This window comes from Suricata suricatta, chromosome 11 (assembly GCF_006229205.1).
Source record: "Suricata suricatta isolate VVHF042 chromosome 11, meerkat_22Aug2017_6uvM2_HiC, whole genome shotgun sequence".
Taxonomy (NCBI): domain Eukaryota; kingdom Metazoa; phylum Chordata; class Mammalia; order Carnivora; family Herpestidae; genus Suricata; species Suricata suricatta.
Window position 1 is genome coordinate 15,241,751 of NC_043710.1, and position 21,483 is coordinate 15,263,233.

Below are 21,483 nucleotides of genomic sequence, written 5' to 3' on the forward strand. Positions count from 1 at the left end.
AAAAATGTTTAACTTTTAAATTTGTAAATAATTTTTAAAGTTTTTTTTTGACAGAGAGAGAGAAGGAGAGAGAGAGAGCAGGGGAGAGGCAGAGAAAGAGACAGAGAGGGAGGGAGAGAGAGAATCCTAAGCAGGCTCCACACTGACAGCTCAGAGCCCAGTGCAGGGCTTGAACTCACGAACTATGAGATCATGACACCTGAGCCGAAATCAAGAGTCCATCACTTAACCAACTAAGCCACCCAGGCACCCCTAAATATAAAAATATTTTTAAAAGGTCTTAAAAAGGAAAGAAACTCAGATAAATGCAAGACATAGATAAACCTTAATGACATTACACTAAGAGAAATAAGCCAGTGACAAAAAGGCAAGTACTGTCTGAGTTCACTCACATGAGATACCTCGAATAGCAAGTCATAGAGACAAACAGTAGAGTGGTGGGTGCCTGGAGGAACTGTAAAGGGAGGAGAGAGCTGTTTAATGAGTACAGAGCTTTCTGAGCAACATGGGGCTTGAACTCACAACCTTGAGATCAAGAGTCACATGGGGCACCTGGGTGGTTCAGTCGGTTGAGTGTCTGACTTCAGCTCAAGTCATGGTCTCGAGTTTTGTGAGTTTGAGCCCCACATGGGGCTTGCTGCTGGCAGCGCAGAGCTTACTTTGGATCTTCTGTCCCCCTCTCTCTTTGTCCCTCCCCTGCTCACGTTCTCTTTCAAAAATAATTAAACATTAAAAAAAAAAAAGAGTCACATGCTCCACTGACTAACGCCTCTCTTATATATATTTTTTACCACAATAAAAAGTGCTTTCTCTCTCAGCTTCTATCATATTTCATGCTCTTGGCTTCTTCTTTCCTACCTCTCTGGCCACTTCTCAGTCTCCTAGTCAATTCCTTCTCTACCTGGATGAGAAATGCTGTACCCTTTCCTTCTTTCCTTCAACAACTATTTGAGTGTCTACTGTGTGCTAGGAATAAGCAGTGAACAAGAGACACAAAGTTTCTCCTTATGAACTGTATGTTCTTACTAGATAGGTGATGATCTAGAAACAAATAAGTAAGTAAATATGTAGTATGTTAGATGATCATAAGAGATAAAGAAAAGATAGGTAGAGAGATAGATAGATAGATAGACAGATAGATGAAGCAGGTTAATAGAAATTGGAAGAGCCAAAGATGGAAGCTGATATTTTTTATAGGATGGTCTGTTAAGGTTACATTTAAGCAGTAAAATGTAGGTAGTGGGGAAGAAACCAATGCTGTTGTATAGAACAGATTTGTAAGCAGATCGTAAGTGCAATGGCCCTGATACAGAACAGAGTTTAATGTGCTTGAAGGACAGCAAAGGGGCCAAGGTGATGGAAGCAGAATGAGATGAAAGAGAGTGTATACTTCAGGAGGCAAAGGGGCAGGGGATGTGGGTCATAAACAGCCCGAGAGACAGTTTTAGTCTGAGTGAGAAAAGAAGCAAATAGAGGAGTGACATGACCTGACAAATGTTCCAGCAGGAGTACTCTGGCTGCTGACTAAGAATAAACTAGAGGAGGGGGGCACCTGGGTGGCTCAGTCGGTTAAGCGTCTGACTTCGGCTCAGGTCACGATCTCACAGTTCGTGGGTTTGAGCCGCAGGTCCAGCTCTGTGCTGACAACTCAGAGCCTGCAGCCTGCTTCAGATCCTGTGTCTCCATCTCTCTCTGCACCTCCCATCATGTCTCTCTGGCTCTCAAACATAAATAAAAACGTTAAAAAAAAGAGAGAGAAAGCAGGAATAAACTGTAGGAGGGCTCCTGAGTGGCTCATTCAATGAAGCGTCTGACTCTTGGTTTCTGTTCAGGTCATGATCTCGTGGTTCCTGGATTCAAGCCCCGCATAGGGTCTGTACTGACAGTGTGGGGTCTACTTGAGATTCTCTCTCCCTCTCTCTGCCCCTCCCCCCAAAATAAATAAATAAACAAATAAACAAACTTTAAAAGAGAATAAACTGGAGGAGGGAAGGATCGAAGTTGGAGCTACTACAATAATCTAGGGGAGAGAAGAGATGGCTTGGACCAGAGAGGCAGTGGTAGACATAATAAAAAGTGGGAAATTAAGGCCATCTCCTGGAGGGAGGATTTATTGACCAACTGACTGAGAAAAAGAGGAGTGATCAGGTAATTCAAAGTCTGGGCTTTGAGCAGCTGGAGGATGGAGATGTCACTTGCAGAGTTAGAGAAGACCAGGAGGGTGAAAGTCAAGGTTGGGCTTTGAGCATTTGGTCTGAGATACCTATCGGATACCCAAGTGGAGACAGCTGGACACGCGGACATGGAGTCCAGCATGGCCACAGAACTTGGAGGTCCAATCCTGGGTCCTTCCTCCTCTTCCTCTTCACCCTCCATATGATCTCACCATTTCCTCAGCTTCCCATGCCACCTGTAGACTTCACGGGCATTTGCTCTCTGCTGGTATTCTGATGTAAGACAGCACCGTGGGACACTGCCTCCCGTCCCTGAAAGTGTCTGTGTGCGAGCTAACTAGCAGTTTCACTACCCCCATTGTGCACTCTAGTGAAGTTGGCAATCGGAACAGACATGTGCACTCATGCAGTTGTACAAGAAAACAAAAATCATATCTTTTGAGGGTTCCTGACTGTCCAGGACTTTTTTCAAAAGTTCTCTGTAGAATTTTCAGAACAAAAATAGGTGTGAACCGTGTGCACTTTGGAAAGGAATGAGTTGGCCACTGCAGGGCTAAGACTGGTATTGTTCGCGGAATGAAATTCCTGTTCGCTGATGTTGTTTTGGGTTGGGCTGACCTTATGAACTGGATTTCTTTTCAGATGGGTGTATTTTTCCTTATTGCAAATTTCCTTCAATTCATCAGCAGAAATTCTAGCCACTTTTCTGGGAGCTTGTGACCCTGGGTTGGACGGCTTATGTATTCGCCTTTCCACAAATGCTTACTTATTTATTTTTTTGGACTTTCTGCTTGGCACTTCCCGCTTTCCCCCCTGGTGACCTTTTCCATCACTATTCTCTGGTTTCATCTGCGAATCACTTCTTTTAGGTCACTTGAGTCTTTTCTCCTGTAGGAGAGTTTAATCATTTCAACAAAGTTGAAAAAGACCTTCCCAGGTTCCTGCCCTACCATTCACTCAGCGATTCCTGGGTTTCATGACGAGTGAAAGCCACACATCCATTGCTATATTTATCCATACTAGGAATTGCCACAGCTCTCAAAAGGGCATTGCATTTTCTGACACAATCCACACAGTACCATGGGCAATTTGCAGCAAGCCCTGGCTTCTCTGAATGCAGCTGTCTTGTGGCCCGAGAGAACTCATTCTCTCTGGATTTGCCTGTCCACAAATGTTTACTTTACTTATTTATCTGTAATCTATCTTCTTGCAAGAAGAATGTAGGGCTACTTATAAAAATGCAAGCAAATTAAAATAAATTTGAGGTCAGAAACATACAGCAAAGGGACTAGAAGTAGGATGCCAATCATGAAGTCTTTGCTAGAGATGGCTCAGAGTCTCCTGGTAAGCAACACAAAAAGAGAAACATTATATAATGAGCTACCAAATGCACAGAACCCCTAACGGACAAACACACCCGCTGTGCAGGCTGAGTACAGATGCACTGTCTCCCAGGGGTCCACCCGAAGGACTTCAGTGTCCTAATGCCTTTCTCAAAGTGCAGTGAAGGATTTCACGGGCCCTCCTTGTAATAGCAAAGCACCAGTTAGCAGAAGTATTTCTACCTGAGGCTGAAAAACATGACTAACCCCCTCTGACACTACGAGAGGGTGAAGAACGATGGAATGACCCCCATAGAAATGCTGGGAGAGCCTCAGGGAGGAGAAAAGAGAAAAGTGTCTGGTGACAGTCCTCTGATTTGGGGGCACTGTAAGAATGCCAGACACCACTCAGGAGCTCAGGATCTGATCAAATCTGCTACTGGGGCCGTGATGACCAAAGAATCTGTTTATCAAATTCAGTGATCTGAATGCCGCGGTCACCAACCTAGCCCCTCCCCCACTTTTGTCCCCCCAGAAGAAAAACGGGATAGAAGGAGGCAGTCTTTAGAGGCTGAGGGACAGCGCCCAGAAGGGATGTGAAAGAGGGCCTCAATTAAATAGGGCTGGATGAACTTCTGTGGGTTGCTTTGGCCCCATACTGACTTTATTATTTTTTAGCTTTTAATGAAATTCTGGTGAGCCTGTTGTACATGCTGGCATTGTCTAGCAAGGATGGTAGTGGTAGATGTTAAGATTCGGTTTATTCACTGGGCAAGTTCACAGAGCATCTTTTTCACTAAAACGTGCTTTTAGCCTCTTGCTATCTGGGCCTGTCAGTCTAAATCTCATCTCTCAGGAGATGAAAAAATGGTTTCCAACTAGAGGGGGAAAAATGAATTTAGATGAGCAAAACACAACTCTTGTGGCCATGATTTAATTGTTGCTAATACGAAGTTAAAAGTGTTTCCATTCTTTTTTTTATTTTATTTTTGAGAGACAGAGAGAGAGACAGCATGAGCAGGGGAGGGTCAGAGAGAGAGGGAGACATAGAATCTGAAGCAGCCTCCAGGCTCTGAGCTAGCTGTCAGCACAGAGCCCAATGTGGGGCTTAAACCCATGAACCGTGAGATCATCACCTGAGCCAAAGCCAGAAGCCGGACACTTAACTGACTGAGCCACCCAGGCACCTCATCATTCTTAGGTTTAAAGAAATCAGCATGTAACTGGCACATGAATTTTCATAACTGGCCTGTGGAATGCACAAGGGGGATCCAAATGAATCCAAGCAAGGAAGGCCTGTATGTTTCTTTGCATTAAGAAAGAATGGAGAGGCTCTGGGTGGCTCAGTCGGCTAAGCATCCTACTTTGGTTCAGGTCATGATCTCACGGTTCATGGTTTGAGCCCCGCATCAGGCTCTGTGCTAACGGCTTGGAGCCTGGAGCCTGCTTCGGATTCTGTGTCTCCCTCTCTCTCTGCCCCTCCCCTGCTCACGCTCTGTCTCTTTTCAAAAATATAATAAACATTTTAAAAAAGTTTTTAAGAAAAAATGGAGAAGAGGAGAGGGGAAGAACAAGAATGAAAATTCTGAAATACTGACAAATATTAATCATCAAAAATTAAAAGTCCCTCCAAAGGAAGGATAATAATAGCTTTCTCTGAATCACCATTCAATCTGCACAGTGTATCATCACCAACAGGAATCCTGGGCTTGAGGTGGGGGAGGAAGCTTCTTTTTCTGCATTTTTTTCTAACTTCTTTTGCAGACTAATGACTACCTTACCCTCCAGTACAGTAATTCAATATCATCTGGAGTTAAGACAAACGCTTCTGTACAGCCTGAGTTACGTTAAAATATTTAACTTAAAAAAATAAAAAGTTTCAAAAGTATGTGTTACCAAACTTAGAAATTGAAGGGAAAAAAATGTAAGACTTTCAAAACTGTATGTTACTAAGAATAACACTGACCCTTGATATTTGTCTGAAGAATCCTCTGGAGAGAAAAGGATCTCATCCATTGGAGATAAATGGGGCCAACTCATCAGTGATCTTTGGTTTAATTAGCTAAACTCTTCCAGATGGAGGACACTCAAAGCAAAGGAATATTTCTGAGCCCCCCTGGAATTGTTAATAAGCATAACAATATGTTACATGTCCAAGAAAATATGTGTCTTTTATCTTTGTCTTTAAAGGGCAAATGAGGAAGTACTCGGTAGCATTATGATTTTCAGTTTGATTATTGAAAGAGAAATGACCAAATTTTATTCAATACTGAACAAGCAGACTGAGTATTTGCTTTACTCCTATGCTGAGCACAGGGCTGGGGGTGGTGGATGAGCCCAGCCTCAGGCCCTGTGGAACCCGCAATTTAACCAGAGGATACATTCCAGGGCCTGGCGCATAGTAAGGGCTGGATGACTATTTGTTGAATAAAGTGAATGATTAGACACTTGTATAAGGAATCGCGTTAATAAAGGTCTGAACATGTTACTGTGGCCAGAGGGGAGCGTGGGGGACCTCAAGCTGTCAGAGAAGGCTTCACAAAGAAGGTTGTCAGATCGGAACACAAAAGACTTGCAGACACAAAAAACAGCATGCTCAACAGCATGGAGAGAAGAAAGAGCAGCATGTATTTAAGCAACAGCTAGTAATTTGGTGTGGCTGGAGCATAATGTGTATATACAATGGGCCTGGAAGGTAGTGAGACCACGAAAATGGGTTGGGGCTCATTTAAAGAGGACCCTGAAAGCCTACGGTTAGACTTGATCCTTCAGTACATTATCGGAATTTTAGAAAGATAACAGGAGACACAGTAGAGAGTAAGTATGGAAGTGAGAAGGAAGTAAAGGATGCCAAATGCTAAGTGCGTTCGTTTGTGACTGGCACTAGAATGGGTTCAGCACACATTTACATTAAATCTCATTTAATCCTTTGAATACTCCAAGTGAGTACAAAATACTGTCCTCATGTTCTGAGGGAGAAATCAGAGAGGTTAAGCAACTTTCCCCAGCTTGCACAGCTAATAAAAGATGGAGCAAGGATTTGAAATTGAGGTAAAAAGAAAAATCTCGTTGGAGAAAAAAAAACACCATTGGACCTATATGAAATAGTATTAGGAATAATAGACACTGGAAGTTTGGAGAAAGTTAGTATTAAGAAAGACATACATGCAAGCCACAGAGAAAGAAAAGCATGACTATACAAAAGGAAATTTACAGTAAGGGAGATACAACACAGGAAGTGGGAAGATAATCATAGAAAAACCACAACATGTGTTTTTAAAATGCAAAGCCCCAGGGAGGAGAAAGCAAACGATACAATAATGCCATTCACTCTGGCCTCCTGTGCATTTGCTTTTGCTCTTTACTTTTTTTTTTTTAACTTTAAACAATTTGTTATGAGAGTAACAAAGATACAGCTCATGATCTTGCAGCTCTAATGCCCTAAATCAGAAACAGATGGTACCTAGTGTACCCGGTTTCCTAGAAACAGCAGAATTTTGAGGACAACACCCTCCATGCACCGCACCGCTTATTTCGGTTCCTTCACAAAGACTAGTACAAGCCTAAGTAATGTGGTTGCTGGGCATTGTATCAAAACATCTGTTTTTCCTGCTCAAGAACCTCCTTGAAGGTCAAAATTTCTCTCCATTTTTATTGTGTTTTTTTTTTTTATTTCAAAAGTAATCCATTCTTATCGTTTCTGAACAGGGAAGGAAATTAAATTCCCCCGTAATCTAACCAATGACCAATTTAACATTTTGACAACATTCTTCTAGCTATTTTTCTACACACATACACGGGCATAAATACACACCCACCAACACCCAAACTTTATAGAAAATAAAATGTATAAAAATTGTCTTTTGAGCTGTTTTGTTCACTGGCTGTATTATTGTTTTTTCCATATCACCAAATATTTATGATGACTGCTAGTATTCCATCATATCATATAAATTAATGTATTTAACCAATCTCTTTTTCATCCAACAAGTTCTATTCATTGAATATTGAACTTTATGTCAGAACTGCGCATGGTACTGGTGCACAGTGGGGAGTGAAGCAGGAAAAATTCCTGCCCTCATGGCATGTAGTGTCCTGTTACTGACATGTAGTTTATTAGAAAACCTTTTTAAAGTAGGCTCCACACCCAGCATAGAGCCCAGTGTAGGGCTTGAACTCAGGATCCTGAGCTCAAGAACTGAGCTGAGGTCAAGAGTCAGACACTTAAAAAAAAAAAAAAAAAGAGTCAGACACTTAACTGACCAAGCTACCCAGGCACCCTTCTTATTTTACAACTTAACATTATTAGAAAATTGCACAGTGAAATCTGGCAAACTCTACCTCTACTGCGTGGTTAAGCTTAACATCACTGGTGACAACTCATGTAGACAGCTTGTCCCCAGTTTAATAGCCAAAACCCCAGTTTAATAATGGGTTTTTTTTTTAAATCAATAGACGTTCTACAAAATACCTGACCAGTGCTCCTCAGAACTGTCAAGGTCATTAAACATAAGGAAAATTTGGGGTGCCTGGCTGGCTCAGTTGGTAAAAGCATGCAATTCTTAATCTCAAGGTTGTAAGTTCGAGTCCCATGTTGAGTATGGAGGTTACTTAAAAATAAAGTCTTTAAAAGTGGACCTGGGTGGCTCAGTTAGTTAAGTGTCTGACTTTGGCTCAGGTCATGATCTCGTAGTTCGTGAAACTGAGCCTCACATCAGGCTCTCTGCTGTCAGTGGAAAGTCTGCTGTGGAAAATAAGTCTCTGCGCTCTCTCGCGCTCTCTCTCTCTCAAAAATAAATAAATGTTTTTAAATGCTTTAAAAGATAAAATCTTTTAAAAACATAAGGGAAGTCTGGCAAACTCTCACAATCTTGAGGAACCTAGGGAGACGTGACAGCTAAATCTAACAACGTAGTGTTCTGGATAGAATCCTGGAACAGAAAAAGAACAGTAGGTTAGGGGCCCCTGGTGGCTCAGTTGGTTAAGCATCTGACTTTGGCTCCAGGTCATGATCTCGAGATCCATGAGTTTGAGCCCCACATCGGCTCTATGCTGACAGCTCAGAGCCTGGAGCCTGCTTCAGATTCTGTATCTCTTTCTCTCTCTGCCCCTCCCCTGTTCACGCTCTGTCTCTCCCTGTCTCTCAAAAATAAATAAATGTAAAAAAAATTTTTTTTAATTTTTTAAAGAACAGTAGGTTAAAAGGAAATATGAATACAGTATGGATTTTAGTTAATAAAAGGTATCAATATTGGTTCATTCGTTGTGATGAATGTAATATACTAATAGTTGTTGTTAATAATGAGGAAATGAGAAGGAAGAACGGATGGAGTACAGAACTCTCTGTACTATCTTTGCAACTTCTCTGTGTATCTAAAACCATCCTAAATTTGAAAGTTTATTAAAAATAAACACTGTGACAGTCATCCTTGCTTATTGAAGCACATCTCTGATTGCTTCCTCTGGATAAAGCCCCAAGGGTGAAATTGCTGAGCCAAAGTGTATACAAATTCTTATTTAGTAGAGATTAATTTTAAAGTATTATATTTAGATGGCTTGCTGACTTTTTGAAGATGGGTTAGCCTTATGCCATTATCCCTACATTTTCCTAGGTGGAGATCCAGGAACTGGCAGAAAACCTAAGAGACCATGAATCCCAACGACCTGGTGTTATAGATGAGAAGGAGTCAAGTGACTTGCCCAGGGTCGAGCGCCTTGTTAACAGTGAAGTAGAACCCACATCCCTGCGGACTGTCATCTGGGCTGGGCTGGCCAGGAGTGTGTGCAAAAGAAATGAAGTTTTCTGACTCATGGTGGAATCAGTGATCAACAACCAGACCTGCCTCTTTCTATTTTCTGTAGGTAAACATAAGGGCTTGCTTCCTTTGTTTTGGACACAGTTGCTAGGAACTAGAAGGATTTTTAAAGTTTCAGAATGACCTTATTTTTTTCCCAATGTTTATTTATTTTGGGGAGAGAGAGAAAGACACACAGAGTACCAGCAGGAGAAGGGCAGAAAGAGAGGGAGACACAGAATTGGAAGCAGGCTCCAAGCTCTACAAAGTCAGCACAGAGCCTGACACGGGGCTGAAACTCCCGGATCATGAGATCATGACCTGAGCCAAAGTCGGCCACTTAACAGACTGAACCACCCAGGTGCCCCTTAAAGAATGGATTTAGAGACAACTAATAAAATTTCTTGACTAAATTCCTGGGCAAATCATTTTTCTTTTCTGAGCTATTGCTTCCCAATTGGAACAACTAGAATTCCAATACTTACTACTTCTTAGTCTTCTGAGAGGGACCTTGTAGAAATTAAGTATTAGTGCAGACATATCTTCAGGAGCCTTAGAGGGAAAGAGAAATGTCATTTAAGGAAAAGGCATTTGAATGAGAACAAAGGGCACAGTTTCTGTTAAGCGGTCTGTCATATCCCAAGAAAGTTCATTTCCTTGCCTGGTATGGTCTCTAGACAAGGAAAATCCCAGACTTGGCATCAGTAAGGAAGAAGAGGGCGATAGGAAGGAAGGGAGAGAATTGTTAGACTTCTTGGCTGGAAATCAGAAACAAATAGTTCCCGAGCCTGGCATTGTCAGGGGCCAGCGTCAGGACCAGCCCAAGAAGGCAGACGAAGAACATTACCGGTCCTGACTTGGCTCCACACACCGTTACTCAACAGAAAGTGGTGCGTAAGCAGGATTCTGGAGGATGCAAGAGAAATGTAAACAATCACTGGGTGCGGACCTGCGGTTGCCTATAGAAGCTTTGCCAGGCCCGAGATTGCAGGAGTACATTTTGACTTTTAATTCCCAGACATTCTTGCAGGATCTGGGCAATGACAAAGGCGAGCTAAAACAAACCAAAGGCTGGGAATCAGGAAAGCACTGGCCTCTAATCTCAAACTGGAGCCTTTAATCATAGGCCTAACCCTAGCTCAGGTTAGCGACCATCCTTGCTCTGCAACATGGAAATGACTTATTTTATTTGCCTATAAACATCTGTCAGCACCTGCACTGAATTGAAACTTGGCAGGCAAAATGAGGAAGGGGTAATACTTCTAAAAACTCTTCCTATTTTTATGATTTGAACCTTTTTAGTCTTTGAAACAGAAGAACAGGAGAAAGACATTAGATAACTTTCAGGATCCAATGAAAGGAAGAAAGAATTAAACAGATGGCAAGAATCTCCCATTTTTATTTATTACAGTCAGGATTTTGCAGACAAGCAAAGAGGTGGGCAGCTTGATTGGCACTGGCTGTGATTGTGAAGCAGAAAAAGAAGTGACAGCCGGAGGTTTCAAGAGAGGACAGGATGGGGGCACCTGGGTGACTCAGTCAGTTGAGTGCCCGACTCTTGACTTCGCCTCAGGTTGTGATGTCTCAGTTCCTAAGACTGAACCCCGCATCATGCTCTGCACTGACAGCAGGGAGCCTGCTCGGGATTCTTTCACTCCCTCTCCCTCTGTCCCCTCCCCTGCTTGTGCTCTCTCTCTCTCTCCCTCAAAATAAATAAATAAACATTAAAAAAAAAAAAAGGACAGGATGAGATGGGAGCATCTGGGTGTGATCTCACGAAGAGTCCAGAACTAAATGAGAATCTATACTTTAAAATGTGGATTTCTAGCTTAATTGTATTGTATGCTTTTACCTGGAAAAGTAGTTCTGGGCTCTATTTGTGCAAATAAAAACCCTTTACAGGATCGGCTTTGATCTTGGTCAGTAAGGTCAATATTATTCATATCTTACTGAGGTGACTTAACTGCCCCCTTGGGGCTGCCTACGAGTCTAGCTCCCTGTTGGTGCCTTCAATTCTACCCCTGGAGTTCAATCCCTTTAGATTGGATGGTAAGCAGATTCTATATCACAGGCTGATACCAGTTGACTGATAGAAATCTGAATCGCTGTGTTGAAATGATATTAAGGTAGAAAAGGGGCTCCACAACTGATTAGCAAGATGAGCGAGAGAGGGCAGAGGGGCAACGCCTGTGGGTTAAGGCCGTGCGCATTGCAGTGCCCCTTCTTCCGGAAAGGGTTATATATTAAGCTCTTAGATGCCATCAGCACCTCGGTGTGGGTCCATGTCAGATCACAGCTATACTGGAGCTGGGTTTGGCAGATACACATCTATTGGCATTTTTATTATTTTTAACTTTTTTAAATTTTTTTTAAATTTAATATTGAGACAGAGAGAAACAGAGCATGAGCAGGAAAGGGCCAAAGAGAGGGAGACACAGGCTCTAAAGACAGGCTCCAGGCTCTGAGCTGTCAGCACAGAGCCCGCCGTGAGGCTTGAACTCACGAACCATGAGATCATGACCTGAGCCGAAGTCAGATGCTTAACCGACTGAGCCACCCAGGTGCCCTACTGGTATTTTTAGAAGCGAAACTCAGAATATATGGTTCAAGCAAGGATTTATTTTTTTCTGATTTTGTGAATTAAATCATGTGCCAATTCTCACAAAGATACAAAAATAACATTCAGTTAAGCATGTAATGAACCACAACCTATTGAAATTTCTGGGAAATATTACACGAAAGGCCATGAAAACAGCCCAGGGCACACTGCACCAAGGATAAGTCCAAAGCACAGGACAGGCAGCTCTGGCTGGGAACCCCGGGCTTTCAGGCGCAGTGGGCCCTGGTCTCTGGAGTCACGGTGGTTTCAGAAACAGGTGGAAAGTATAACGAAAAAGGAAGTGAAAAGTCACTGACATACTTCACTCCACAATTTTGCTTTTTTTTTTTCTTAAGAAACTTCTGCAGGGCTCCACACTGGGCATTTCCTTGGCAGAGTTTCAGAATTCTAGATAGCATGGTCAGGGCAAGTATTAACTATTTACAATGTCATCCTGGCCCCCTGAATTCCCTGACCTTTTCCTCTCTTTCAGGAAGGATCTTGTGGGCCCACACACATGCTAAGTCTCTCTGTATTGAGGTCAAATCAACCTTTAAAAAAAAATTATTTACAAAGTTTGATTTGAGCTGAAATAAAATTCTTATACCTACAATAAGAATTCACTGAGTATTCTTTAAATTAAAAAAAATTAATGTTTGTTTATTTTTGAGAGAGAGCACGAGCGGCGGAGGGACAGAGAGGGAGACACAGGATCTAAAGCAGGTTCCAGGCTCTGAGCTGTCAGCACAGAGCCCAACATGGGGCTCGAACTCATAGACTGTGAGATCATGACCTGAGCCAAAGACAGAAGCTTAACCGACAGAGTTACTCAGGAGCCCCTCACCAAGTACTTTAAGCACAAGTTGTAAAGAGAAACATTTAAATAAATTTAAACTTCTTAGCAAGAATGAGAAAGCCCTCTCCATTATGACCTCCGCCTTCTCATCCACTTCCCAACCCGGTTCTTTCCATGCACTCAAGACTTTTTGCCTAGAATGCTTTCTCCTGGTGCATATCTCCTATTATAATGATCACACTTTACCATTATCTGTATTTCTCCTTTGTCTCTCTATTAAACCTCAAAAGCAGAGAACGGGAAATGTGTATTCTGTCCACGATACTTCCTGCACACCTTGTCAGTGCTGGGCACTGTGCCAGGCACAAAAGATACAACACAAAACAAGGTAGACAAGATCCCTGACTGCACAGAGCTCAAACCCAGGGGGGTCTTTCTAACCCCAGTGCCCAGCTCATGGTAGGTGCGCAATCAAGATTGAAAGAATAGGGGCACCTGGCTGGCTTAATCTGTAGCGCCTGGGACTCATGGTCTTGAGGTTGTGAGTTCAAGTCCCACACTGGGCATAGACTTAGTCACTTAGGTTAATACAGCACATAGGTAAAAGGCAGAAACAGGAAATCTTACATCAATTGCATTGTGGTTGAATCCCAAATCATTTCTACCACCACTAACAGCAATTATTGAAAGTAAGAGCCCACATTCCTAAAATCCAAAAGAAAGCAGGTTATGTAAAAAAGCTTTCCATGGGGAATAATACTAATTTTCATTCAAAAATTATTACCTAAAAACTAAGATCCATGTAAATGGAGAGTATGACTCCTGACTTATTCGGATGCTTCTTGAACTGATTATATCTAAAACATGGAAGTGAAGGTCAAAAAAGGCTTTGTAGTCAGGAAATGCTGTGCACTAATATATATTTATTAAGTTTATTTATTTGGGGGTGGGGGAAGGGGCAGAGAGAGAGAGGGAGATAGAGAATCCCAAGTAGGGTCCATGCTACCAGCACAGAGTCCCCCATGGGGCTCAAACTCATGAACCCTGAGATCATGACCTGAGCCAAAGTCAAGTGTTGGACATTTAACCAACTGAGCCCACTCAGGCACCCTAGATATTTTTAACATATTGAGAAAATGACAATAAACCAGTGTTTCTGAATTTCTTTCCCAGAAAACAATGGTCCAGTGAGTTGCCCTTGAAAAGAGTATAAAGCATCGAAAAATATGTCACATATAAGCCCCTCTTGGAGCTTCACAAAGCACGTCACCATATTAATGTCTCTGAGAAGTTCTTCAGAAAAGAAATACATTTAACTGTATTAATCATCATTTCCCATACTCATTTAAACCACCAAATTCTCTTTTTAAATTCATGTAAATTCAAGTTACTTAGCATAGTGTAGTCTTGGCTTCAGGAGTCGAACCCAGTGATACATCTCTTACATAAAAAAACACCCAGTGCTCAATCCAACAAGTGCCCTCCTTAATGCCAATCACCATTTAGCCCATCCCTTCCCCTACCTCCCCTCCAGCAACCCTCAGTTTGTTCTCTTTAAGAGTCTCTTATGGGGGCGTCTGGGTGGCTTAGTTGGTTAAGTGTCCGGCTTCAGCTCAGGTCATGATCTCATGGTTCATGGGTTTGAGCCCCGCGTCAGGCTCTGTGCTGACAGCTAGCTCAGAGCCTGGAGCCTGCTTCCAATTCTGTATCTCCCTCTCTCTCTCTGACCCTCCCCGTTCCCACTGTCTCTCTCTGTCTCTCAAAAATAAATAAAGAACATTAAAACAAATTTTTTAAAAGTCTCTTATGGTGCCTCCTTCTCTGTTTTTACCTTACTTTTCCTTCCCTTCCTGTGTACATCTGTTGTGCTTCTCAAATTCCACATATGAATGAAATCATATGATATCTGTCTTTCTCTGGTAGATTTATTTTGCTTAGCATAATACCTTCTAGTTCCATCCACATTGTTGCAAATGGCAAGATTTCATTCTTTTTCATTGCCAAGTAGTATTCCAGTGTGTGTGTGTGTGTGTGTGTGTGTGTGTGTGTGTGTATCATATCATTTTTTTTTACCAAGTCTTTTTTATCCATTCATCAGTCGATGGACATGATAGTATTGCTATAAACACTGGGGTGCAGGTGTCCCTCCACATCAGCATTTAAAAAATGTTTATGGTTTTTATTTATTTTTGAGAGACAGGACAGTGGGAGCAGGGGAGGGTCAGAGAGAGAGAGGGAGATACAGAATCTGAAGCAGGCTCCAGGATCTGAGCTAGCTGTCAGCAGAGAGTCCAACGCGGGGCTCGAACCCACGAACCATGAGATCATGACCTGAGCTGAAGCCAGATGCTTAACCGATTGAGCCACCCAGGTGCCCCTAAATCAGCGTTTTTAATGTTTATTTATTATTAAGAGACAGAGAAAGAGAGAGAGAGAGAGGGAGAGAGAGAGCGCGCGCATAAGCATGGGAAGGGCAGAGAGAGGGAGAGACACAGAATCGGAAGCAGGCTCCAGGCTCTGAGCTGTCAGCACAGAGCCCGACACGGGGCTTGAACTCAGAAACTGCGAGATCATGATCTGAGCCGAAGTCAGATGCTTAACCAACTGAGCCACCCAGACACCCCCAGATCAGCATTTTTGTATCCTAGTAATGCAATTGCTGGGTCATAGGGTAGTTCTATTTTTAATTTTCGGAGGAACCTCCATACTGTTTTCCAGAGTGACTGCACCAGTTTGCATTCCCACCAACAGTGCAAAAGGGTTCCTCTTTCTCTGCATCCTCGCCAATATCTGCTGTTTCCTGAGATGTTAATTTTAGCCATTCTGACAGGTGTGAAGTGGTAGCTCATTGTGGTTTTGATTTGTATTTCTCTGATGATGAGTGATGTTGAGCATCTTTTCATGTGTCTGTTAGCCATCTGGACATCTTCTTTGGAAAAGTGTCTATTCATTTCTTCTGTCTATTTCTTCACTGGATTGTTTTGGGGTGTTGAGTTATAAATTCAAAGTGGATGAAAACCATAAATGTGAGACAGGAAACCATCAAAATCCTACAGAAGAAAAGAGGCAGCAACCTCTTTGACCTTGGCCACAGCAACTTCTTACTTAACATGTCTCTAGAAGCAAGGGAAATAAAAGCAAAAATGAACTATTGGGACCTCATTAAGATAAAATCTTCTGCACAGCGAAGGAAACAATCAACAAAACTAAAAGGAAACTGACAGAATGGGAGAAAATATTTTCAAGTGACATATCAGATAAAGGGTTAGTAATCAAACTCTGTAAACCATCAAATTCTTCTTTCAAAGAATAGCTCTTGGGTTAGGAAAATCTGCTTTAAAGTTCAATTTACAATACCGTTCACTTCTAATTACTCACTAGTGGTAATCTAGCAAAGCAAGACATTCTCATAATACAATGTTAAGTGGTAATTTTCTTACAAAAGTATCTTTTAATAAAATTTGCTGGACAAACAATAATCTTAGTGACATTCTGCATTTTGGTTCTAAATGAAGTCACCAACTAACCACTAGATGGCAGTATGATTCCATTTATATTACAGCCATTCCGCAGTAACGTTGTTAATGGTTCAAAAGGTATTTGAGTTTTCTAAGGATGCCTTTGTGGGCTTATTCATTCATTTAGTAATTCCTTCAAACATTTTTAGGTAACTTTTAAGTTTCAAGGACTCTGATGGATGCTTAAGATCAGAAAAGCAATGACACAGCTCACTGTAAACACTACAATTACTGGATTCCTAGGAAACTGTAAGACAGGGTCCATCAATTTAACAAACACTCGAGGAGAGGAGAGGAGAGGAGAGGAGAGGAGAGGAGAGGGGAGGGGAGGGGAGGGGAGGGGAAGAAGGGAGAAGAGAAAGGGGGAAAGGGATAAAGAGAAAGAAAAAGGGAGGGAGAGAGAGGAAGGAAGGAAGGGATGGAAGGAAGGAAGAAGGAAACTACATAAAATATGTACACTGATTGCATGACATTTTCTTATTTTTTATACATGAAAGCAATGTTTAAGTATCAACACAGAAATGAGAAAATAGCACCTGTGGAAAGCGTGGTAATAGACAAGCATTTAGGAAATTATCAGAGTCTGAACTAAGTGTCTCACAGGCCACAAGTTGTGCAACGCAGGAGTCAATTTTGACTCAGAAAGGACATGCCTGTCCTCAGTCCTGGGGAATGTCTGGAAGGGGCTCAGTTTCGAGCTCAGAAATTAGGGAGAGATGAAGGTGAAGATCCAGTCTGTCTCTGGCTTTTGGACCACAGATCTGGAGCTTCAGGGCCAGAAGAAAACTTGCAGACCAGGAAGTCTAAGACCCTCTTAGAAATGGAAGCAGGGAGCTGGGCGGCAGGAGGTCAGTGAGGCAGAGCTGGAGCTTGAACCCAGGTCTTCTGATGCCCAACGGACATTCTTTTCAATATTTCATCACCAATTTTGGAATTTAGAGTATAGATCCTCCCCTAAACTCTTTCCCTCCCCTTAACTTTGTTTGACTGGTTCCCAGCTGGCTGCACGTCTTTGGACATGATGTCACGTGCATGTGTCTCGTGTTGGGTTCCCCGGGAAACAGACCCAGAAGCAGCGAGTTGTGTGCAGACTGCTCTCAGGAACAGTACCTGGAAGGGACTAAGGGAGTCAGGATTGGGCAGAAAGAGAGGTTGAGGCCTCAACCCATCCCACACAGCACTCCGGAGCTGAGATGGTCCTTTGGGGTTGTCCTAGATCAAAGCAAGAGGGGAGGATCTTTCCACGTTGGCCTCTCACTGGATGCAGAGGGCATAATCATAGACAAGGCGGCTCCCTTCAGCTAAAAGCAAAAATCAAAGGACTAAAATCAAGAATTTGCCAGGTTCCCATTTCTTTTTGGAGGCTGTAGGGGCAAATCTGTTTCTGTGCCTTTCCCAGCTTCTAGAGGCTACCCACATTCCTTGCTCCTGGCTTTCTGGCTCCGCCTCAATCCCTTCCATCCTCACAAAGGAGATGTGCTCTCCTTTTAAGGACTATGTGATTAGATAGGGCCCACCTGTGTGATCCAGGCTCGCGTCTCCGCCTCCAGTTCCTCAACTTTACTCACACTTACAAAGTCCCTTTTGCCATATTGTGTAAGGGAACATATTACAGGAGCCAGGGATTTGGATGTAGACATTTGTGGGGGTAGGGAGGGCATTACTCTCCCTACCATAATCTGGATTAAACATTTTTGCAAGAATCTTTTATATGTTCATAGCCACATTATTCATAATAGCCAAACAGGAAAACAACTCAAATGGCCAGCAACTGATGAAAAAAACTGTAGTATATCTGTACAGTGGAATACTGTTTGACCATAAAAAGGAATTTAGTACTGATTCATACTATAACACCGATGAACCTTGAAAACATTATGCTAAGTTAAAGAAGCCAAACGGCCACTATGTATTGTTCAACTTACATCAGATGCCCAGAAGAGGCAAATCTATAGAAACATAAGGTTGACTTTAATAGTTTCCAGGGGCTGAGGAGAAGGGAAATGAGCAGTGATGTTAATGGGTACTGAATTTCTTTGGGGGATGATATAAATGCTTCAAAATTAGATTGTGGTGGTTACACAGCTATGTACATACACAAAAATCACAGAGTGCAGACTTTATAGGGGCAAATTTCAAGGTTATGTCAATAATATCTTCATAAAGTTGTTTAAAAATGTTTTACAGGGGCGCCTGGGTGGCTCAGTTGGTTAAGCCTCCAACTTCAGCTCAGGTCAGATCTCACGTTCGTGGGTTCGAGCCCCGCGTCAGGCTCTGTGCTGACAGCTGGCTCAGAGCCTGGAGCCTGCTTCCATTTCTGTGTCTCCTTCTCTCTCTGCCCCTCCCCCTCTCATGCTCTGTCTCTGTCTGTATCAAAAATAAATAAAACATTTAAAAAAAAAGTTTTACAGATGATACTATGTTCTTTCACTTTGGATCACCCAGGAGGCACTTTATACCTGGTTGTCCTTAATAGTGAGTAATGCTAAGATTGAACTCTGGGTTAAGATAATAACAACTGATAGGAACTATATATTTTTTTAAATTTTTGTAATGTTTTATTTATTTTTGAGAGTGAGAGAGAGCAAGGGAGGGTCAGAGAGAGAGGAAGACACACAATCTGAAGACAGGCTCCAGGCTCTGAGCTAGCTGTCAGCACAGAGCCTGATGCAGGGTTTGAACCCACGAACCGTGAGATCATGACCTGAGCTGAAGTCGGATGCTCAACTGACTGAGCCACCCAGGTGCCTCAGGAACTATATTTTTAATAAGTGCTTCAGAAAAGTTATCTGTCTTATAATAATAATCTACCATACAAGGATGTTAAAAAATGAAATTAGAATATATTTAGTAAATCATAAATGTAGTGCATAGAAAAATGTCCCCTTTCCCTACAGCCCAAAAAAGATGTCCACATACTAATCCTTGGAACCTGTGACTGAGCACCTCACATGGCAAAAGAAATTTTGTAGACTCTAGAGATGGGAAGATTATTCTAGATGATCTGGGAGGCCCCACCTAATCCCAGCAGAGAACTTTGCCCTGAGCTCAGAGAGAAATGTGACATTGCTGGCTTTGAAGATGAAAGAAGGGGCCACCAGTCAAGGAGAGCGCTGGCCCCATGAAGCTGGAAAAGATAAGGATAGGGATTCTCCTCGACATGAGTCCTTCCCAGATATGACCCCACTCTGGTCACCAGACTCTGGAAGGCACCCCCTCCAACATGCTGGAGCCTTTGATATGGAAAAATGGCTCTGGGGTCATTTGCACAGGAGGAAGACTGGCTTTCTCCTTTTTGTGTACCTTCACCTCATCAGTCTTGATGCAGCACGTGAGGGCCCTCGATGTTTTATAGATTTTGTAATGTACTTAGTGTTTTTGTCCTAGTCTCCCACTCTGCTCTCCATAGACATCAGATGTAAATCCAGTAGGAACCAGGGAGGTGGACAAATCACAATGCACTCAGAATGATCCCTCCACGACAGCTAAGTCCCAGGTCAAACTACTATGGGTTCCTTTTGCCCTAAGGCATACTTTTTTCCCCAAGTCCCTTTTCAGTCCCCTAGTAAGTAAGTTTCGGGCATGCCTATCACACAAGTTTGACAGATGTGCCCAGATATGACCAAATCCCACTTGGACTCAAGTTACGACTCCCGCTGTATGAAGATGGCAGTGAGCGACTGGGATGGTTGTCCCTCCCTCAAGGAGATCCAAGGATTTAAAGAAGGTAGATGATGTTAAATTGCAGCAAAGACCTCTCCTGGAGCAGACACCGGCGCGGGTGATGGCTGCCCCTTCCCTCGTGTCCACGTTGGCCACCCGGCTGCTCCTGCCAGCGCAGAGCTGCCGCCTCCGCCATCGTCCCTTCCACCTCTCGGTAGTTCGAAATGAAGCTGTTGTCATTTCTGGAAGGAAACTTGCCCAGCAGATCAAGCAGGAAGTGCGGCAGGAGGTGGAAGAATGGGTAGCATCAGGCAACAAGCGGCCACACCTGAGCGTGGTTCTGATTGGTGAGAATCCTGCAAGTCACTCCTACGTCCTCAGCAAAACCAGGGCAACTGCAGAAGTGGGAATCAACAGTGAGACACTGTGAAACCAGCTTCAATTTCAGAGGAAGAATTGTTGAATTTAATCAATAAACTAAATAATGATGATAATGTAGACGGCCTCCTTGTTCAGCTGCCTCTTCCAGAGCACATGGATGAGAGAAAGATCTGCAATGCTGTTTCTCCAGACAAGGATGTTGATGGCTTTCATGTACTTAATGTAGGGCGAATGTGTTTGGACCAGTATTCCATGTTATCAGCTACCCCATGGGGTGTCTGGGAAATAATTAAGCGAACTGGCATTCCAACCCTGGGGAAGAATGTGGTTGTGGCTGGGAGGTCAAAAAACGTTGGAATGCCCATTGCAATGCTACTACACACAGATGGGGCTCACGAACGCCCTAGAGGCGATGCCACTGTTACAATATCTCATCGATACACTCCCAAAGAGCAACTGAAGAAACATACAGTCCTCGCTGACATTCTGGTGTCTGCTGCAGGCATTCCAAATCTGATCACAGCAGATATGATCAAGGAGGGAGCAGCAGTCATCGATGTGGGAATAAATAGAATTCAAGATCCCATTACTGCTAAACCCAAGTTGGTTGGAGATGTGGATTTTGAAGGCGTCAGAAAGAAAGCCGGTTACATCACTACAGTCCCTGGGGGTGTTGGTCCCATGACAGTGGCTATGCTAATGAAGAATACCATTATTGCTGCAAAAAAGGTGCTGAGGCTTGAAGAGCGGGAAGTATTGAAGCCTAAGGAGCGTGGAATTAACTGTTGTGTCTTCTTTTCACGAACAACAGTCCAAGCCAGTTCAAGAGGCAAAACAGGCCAATAGAAATGCAATATTTTTTATTTATTTTACTGAAATGGTTTAAATTGATGCTTTGTATTTATTGAAAGCTTAAATGGGTGGGTGTTTGTGCACAGAGCTCTGCAGTACCTCACCATGGAGCACGCCCGCATCCTGCTGGGTTGTGTGATCCAGCCAAGAGAAGCCATGATTAACATGGAGGACATTGTCACAGTGAGAATGGATGCTTAACTTTGTCAAGCCACTTAAGTTAAAATTTGCCTTTTCTAGGATTGCATTTCCCAAGTGCTATTCCAATAAGAGTTGATACTCACACTAGGTGCCAAACCTTTTGAGTTCAACTGGTCAAACCAAAGGAAAAGTGTTGCTAGAGAAAATTAGGGAAAAAGTAAAAAGGAAAAAATGGTAATTGA

At 42.8% G+C, this 21,483-nt stretch overlaps 1 protein-coding gene and 1 pseudogene across 1 annotated transcript in view; both read left to right on the forward strand.

Moving 5' to 3' along the window:
- Positions 1-19,988: 19,988 nt before the first annotated feature.
- On the forward strand, positions 19,989-21,094 carry LOC115272459 (annotated as a pseudogene).
- Positions 21,095-21,205: 111 nt separating this feature from the next.
- The window catches only part of NUP160 (nucleoporin 160), a 55,926-nt gene continuing 55,648 nt past the window's right edge, over positions 21,206-21,483 (forward strand). Inside the window, exon 1 of the mRNA XM_029915533.1 lies at positions 21,206-21,283. Within this exon, the coding sequence (XP_029771393.1) occupies positions 21,206-21,283 (78 nt within the window). The remainder of the gene's footprint in view (positions 21,284-21,483) is intronic.